The 6,000-nt window shown below is 37.8% G+C and overlaps 1 protein-coding gene across 1 annotated transcript in view; it reads left to right on the forward strand.

The window, feature by feature from the left end:
* The window catches only part of LOC111419990 (meiotic 41), a 39,674-nt gene extending 33,919 nt beyond the window's left edge, over positions 1-5,755 (forward strand). The window contains exons 9-10 of the mRNA XM_071200583.1: positions 5,020-5,421; positions 5,476-5,755. Coding sequence (XP_071056684.1) covers positions 5,020-5,421; positions 5,476-5,649 — 576 coding nt within the window. The 3' untranslated portion in view covers positions 5,650-5,755. The remainder of the gene's footprint in view (positions 1-5,019; positions 5,422-5,475) is intronic.
* Positions 5,756-6,000: the final 245 nt, after the last annotated feature.

The following is a 6,000-nucleotide window of genomic DNA, read 5'->3' on the forward strand; positions in this document are numbered from 1 at the left end:
GTGTAAACCATCGAAATATGGCATAAAAATCCTTGCTTTGGTAGATTCGAAAATGGCATATATGTACAGCTCTGTTCAGATTTAATGCGAATCGTCCGCTGTTGAGACATCTTTTGTTTCTCTTCAATTCGATTTCTCAGACTAAAGGAAGTTATCCTCTTCCTTAACACAGGTAAAACCGTCCCAGTTTGAAGTGGGCCGAAGAATGGATCACCCTTTTTTTAAATGTGTTAATTTTATTTTATTTTAAATCTTTTTTGATATTTTTAAGAACAACAAATACACGATTTTTTATACGTTCCTTTAATAAATGATTTTAGAGTATTTCTATAAATAAAACGTCATATAAAAATCTCAGTAATATAATATAAAACTTATAAATAAAACTTTATGAAACTCTCCTTCAAATTTTAAATAGAATTATTCAATATCAAAATTACGTGCTTTCAAATTTGTCCGTGTTCCTAAATACAACATGCCTCGTGTTCCTGGTGAACGAGAGTCAGATTTGACTACGAGGCGAGCAATTATTGCACTTCATCAAGAAGGAATAGATAAACGGGAAATTGCCGAACGTGTAGGCTTATCAGTAAGATTTGAAGAAAACGGCAAAGTTGGCCTTACAACATCTAGATCAGGCCGAAGACTTATTCTTAATAATGCTTACCGAAGGAAAATTGCTGAATACGTCACCGCCAATCCATTTACACCGTCCACAATTATCAAGGATTTAATTCGATTGAATACATTCGAGTGCTGGAGGATGTATTCATACCATCAGTAAGAACCTTGTATCCAGAAGGGATCATCACGATTGTCCAAGACAATTCACCCGTGCATTCTTCAAGAATTGTTCATGATTGGTTTGACGATCATAATGAGGTTAGGCGAATACCTTGGCCAGCGCGGTCACCTAATCTTAACCCAATCGAAAATCTATGGGCTTTGGTGGAAAAACAGTTCAATAAAAATGCCAACTTTCCGATTCACAACGTGGATCGGAAACAGTTCTCGTGCGGTTATTATAAACATTTCGAAAAAATTTTATTAGAAAGATCGCTTCAGAATAATGTATCCTACAACCGTATAATGCTCTGATGCGGAAAATACCGGACACCTGTATAACTTACTATCAATATATAATTTTCATTTCTTATGAGGTTCGACTTTTCGTTCCACTGTATTACCAAAGTAATACAGTAATTATTAGTAATAATAATTAATAAGCATTTATTGTTTTTGATAATTACAATTTTCCCCTTAATACATCCTAATATAATATATGTCATTAGTATATTATTTTCACCCTCCACCCTCTTCCTCCATTTCCATACCCTCGGCTCCTCGGCCCAATCCTCCCCTCATCCATCCCTTTGTTTCCTCACCCCCACAACTATTCTCATCCATCGTTTCCCCTCTCCCCCCTTTCCTAAGATCTGCCCTCGGTCCAACTGCTCCTCCCTCAACTCACTGCACCCATTCAACATATGTTCCAACGTTTCCCATTCCTCCCTGCATAGCCTACACCACAGTAATTATTAGTAATTATTTTCATTTACTACAGGAATTGTGTAAAGTCACTGATTGAAGTCATTGATTATACTTATTTATTTTCTTAATTTTTCTTTGTGATTCACATCACCCCGCTTGCCTGTTCGGAACTTTTACAACACTACAGAGCAGGTAAAAGCTGGATTGAATGCCTCGTGAACGTAGGTCGTTTCTAGTACAATTTTATGCCTATACGAGCGGCGCTTTTCGCATTATATCTGAACAGAACTGTACATATGATGTCTAAATCTATACAGGGAAACAACCAACAGGACCTTTTTATACCAGTAATAAACCGAGTGATGTGGTGCAATAAAGGCAAGGTTTTGACTTCATACATTTTGCGCAAAGGCAAAAATGTTATTCTTGTTTCATCACTACATTCAGATAATGCCATTGATCCTGAATCTGGAGACAATAAATAATAACCTTTTACAACTCTACTAAAAAAAGTGAGGTTGTTGCAGTAGTTCAAATCGAAAACGCCGGAAGGAACTCAAGAGATGAAGAAAATTTAAGATTTCGGCATAGAAAGGCAAGAAAAGAGTTAAAGAAATTGATAGAACCTAGCAAAAAAGAAAACTGGAAGGAACAAGTGGAAAAAGTGTGAAGAATTAGAAGACGATGTATGGGATAGAACTTACTAGATTATCATCACACGGCTAAAGATCAGAAATAGAACGAGTATAGCTAATGAAATGTCGAAGGTCAAATTGAAAAACTATTCCCGAAACAAGATTGCTTCAAATGATAACCCGGTGCAAGATCAACAGAGATAGAGGCTTTTAGTAAAGATGAGCTGCTGGCAGCTGTATCTAGAATGAAGAAGAAGATGCTGCGTTCGTATCTAAATATCCGGACGACTTTCTAGAAATCTACATTTGATGTATGTCCAGCGGAACATACTCAAAAATCTGGAAAAACTCCACGCTAGTGCTTATAGAGAAACCCAAGAAAGCCGGACGAACCACGGCTTATAGACCGATCTGTCTCCTGGATACCACGGGAAAGCTGTTAGAAGGTCTACTAAAAGAATGATTACAAAAAGAAGCAATCGAAAGGGCAAATTAACGGTCCAAGCAGTACAGAAAGTCCAAACAATAGTGGACCAAATCAAAAAAAAAAGTCTCTAGATGTATGCGCGTTAATACTTATAGACATCGAGAATGCCTTCAACTTGCCTTCGTGGCAGAAGATGTTGATGAAGGAAAAAGTGAGTCCGTCTTTAGTCCATATGGCAAAATGACGGTAAAACATACAGAGTCTGTTGCGGAGTGCCTCAGGGATCTCTCCTAGGCCCACTGTTATGGAACCTGTACTATGACAGAGTTCTAAGAATAGAACAAGATCCAGGTGACGAACTAATAGCGTACGCCGACGATCTCGCTCTCGTAGTGAAGAGAAGGGACGTCATACAACTCGAGGACAGGCCCTATTAGATTTATTAGTACAAGCCAGAAATGAACTACACGCAAGCGGAAGAGAAAGTAAGGCAGAAAGTAGAGACCGGATGATTGAGGCCTGGCAGACAAAGTGGTCAAAGAGCGACAGCTGGACAAAGACCCTGATTCCACAGATAGAACCTTGGATAACGAGAGAGTGGGAGAGATAAATTACTACCTCACGCAAGCCTTGACAAGACATGGAGTTTTCAAAAAATACCTACAAAAGATAAAAAAGACCGAGACAGAAGAATGCTGGTTTTGCGAAGAGACAGATACCGCGGAACACACTCTGTTCTCGTGCCGAAGATTTACAGCAGAACAACTCAAATGTAAATCTAGATGCGGGACAACTTTCAGCAAAGAAACTATGATCGCCCTGATGTTGGACAAAGAAGAAGAGAAGTGGATGATAGTCGTAAAAGGAGATGCACGAGCGAGATCTGCTGGAATAGACGACGGTGCGGGAGGAAGAAAAGCAGGGAGGATATCAATTCTAGAGAGAAAAGAGGAAGATGTAGATATAATATAAATATGTTATATTATATTATTCTCCGATGTAATACCTTCTTGCTGGTTTCAGAGAAGGAAGAGGGAGGTTTTTAGTGAGTAGTTCAGGGGCTGGAACACTCCCGGCCGAAGAATAGAAGATTCCATCACATGAAGACCGATAGGCGCTTACGTAGTAGTAAAAAAAGAGAGTACAGCCTGGGTACTTGCTATTGACATGGGTGCTAAAATCCTTCTTGAAAGAGGAATGAGGAACATGACAGTACGATTTTTCTCAGACAATCAAGCCGCTCTTCAGGCGCTACAGGGCGTGAAAACGATGTCGGCTCTGGTTAATGACTGCAAAAGAACTTTAAACACCTGAGTTGTGATAACAGAGTATCTATTTTTGTTTTTAACGTTTTATTACAGTCCACAAGAGTAATGTTTTTCCAAAACGCATCTCTAAAATTGTTAATCTGTTATCTACAATTAGTTATTACCTTATTTACCCTATGTGCTTGATGTGGAGTGTGATGTTTTTCAGCTTTCATCTCCCGTTGTTGATGATTAGCTTGATGTCTCATTTCTACGACATTAACCTCTTGGCCCCTTTGATATAGCTGTTTCATGTGTTCTTCTGTTTGCTCCGCTGCTTTACAGATGGCTATTGCTTTCGTTAGGTCCAGACCGCTTTCCCTGAGCAGTTTGCCTCTAAGGTGGTTATACCGCAAATGATTCGATCCATAATCAAGTTATCCTTCATCCCGGCAAACTCACAGTACTGTGCTAGCTTTCGTAGCTCTCCTAGGTATTGGTCAAAGTTTTCACCATTTTGCTGTCCTCGTGTATTGAACTTGTGTCCCTCTACCGTTTTGTTTTTCTTCGGTATAAAATATGCATCTAATTTTTGAATTATTCGTCTTGTTGTTTGTTTTTCTTCTTTTGTGAAGTCCCAATGTATCTAATATATCTCGAGTTTCCTTTCCCAGGCAGTGTAAGTAACGTTGCTGCCTACACTTTTTCATCTTTCATAGAACAACCTGTTGCTACTCCATACAGTTCGAAATTTTCCTTGAATCTCTTTCATTCCATAGCTGCTTCAAATATTTCATGTTTTTATAACGTTTTTCCCGTACTTTTCCTCGTGGGTCGGGGTTTTTTTTTCTTAACCTCAAAACGTCGTACCTCGTTTCGCGTTGTGTTCTTCAAATTTTCCTTTATGACTGCGCCATGTTATCGTAAGTTATATGGAACTCAATACAATATATAGTATTAGTTATATCATATAACATATTATTGTGTTCAACAGACCTAGGCACAGAATAACCAGAAGTGACACTAGCGGTATAGCAACACAACATACCTTGGTAACTCGTTATAATATGGCATCAGATGTGGCAGTATCCCGCCACTTCTGGTTATTCTGTGCCATTACCATGGTATTGGTTACATACTTGCAATGATGACGTCGGGTACGATAATTAATTAACACACTGTATATATTTATTTTTAATAAATTAATTTAATTTCTTAGAATTGGTTAACTTCTAGAACAGCCTATATAAGAACAACATCTGTCATGTCAATGATTGGTTATGTTTTGGGTTTGGGTGATCGCCACGGCGAAAACGTCCTCTTAGATTCATCTTGTGGGGACGTCGTCCACGTTGATTTTAATTGTCTTTTTAATAAAGGCGAAACTTTAGAATGGCCGGAAAGAGTTCCTTTTCGATTAACACACAACATGGTATCCGCGATGGGTCCTTTAGGAATCGAAGGAATTTTTAGGAAATCTTGTGAGTGCACCTTAAAGGTATTACGCGAAAATAAAGAGACTTTAATGTCGATTGTAACTCCGTTCGTTTATGATCCGTCGGTTTCTTGGTCTTCGAGGAACGTTCCTTTGGCTGGAACTTCAGAACAAACTAATAAAGAGGTAAATAAAGTTATATATTGATTTATTTGATGATCATTTCATTTTATTTTAAAGGCTGTGCGTAGTGTAAAAAATATAGAATTAAGATTAGAAGGAATCGTTCGTGGGAGAGGAAACACAATGTCGATTCCTTTATCAGTTGAAGGCCAATCGAATACTATTATTCAAGAAGCGATGAATGTTGACAACCTTTCTCAAATGTATATAGGATGGGGAGCTTATCTTTAAGGATTAATGTATTGTAAACATTTTTTTTTTGATGTTTTTGAATTAACATTTTTCATGGATTTTTATAATATAAACTGTTTAACAAAAATAACTTTTAATTACTATACTCAACTTCATCCGCCTCCACTCGTTCTTCTTTGTTGCTATCTTTTTCCAGTTTCTCACTTGCTTTAACAGTTTGGCGTCTGCATCTATTGCCTCCTTCCGGTTTTTCTTTGGCTTTGCCACTAAACTTTTCTTTGCATTCTATTTACTTTTCATAACCCATCATTATTACATACTCTAGTATATTTATTTGCAGCAATGCAAAAGAGGCTCCCTTAGCATGACCATGACCTTTTTATTACTGAA

Source organism: Onthophagus taurus, chromosome 11, assembly GCF_036711975.1.
Source record: "Onthophagus taurus isolate NC chromosome 11, IU_Otau_3.0, whole genome shotgun sequence".
Classification (NCBI taxonomy): domain Eukaryota; kingdom Metazoa; phylum Arthropoda; class Insecta; order Coleoptera; family Scarabaeidae; genus Onthophagus; species Onthophagus taurus.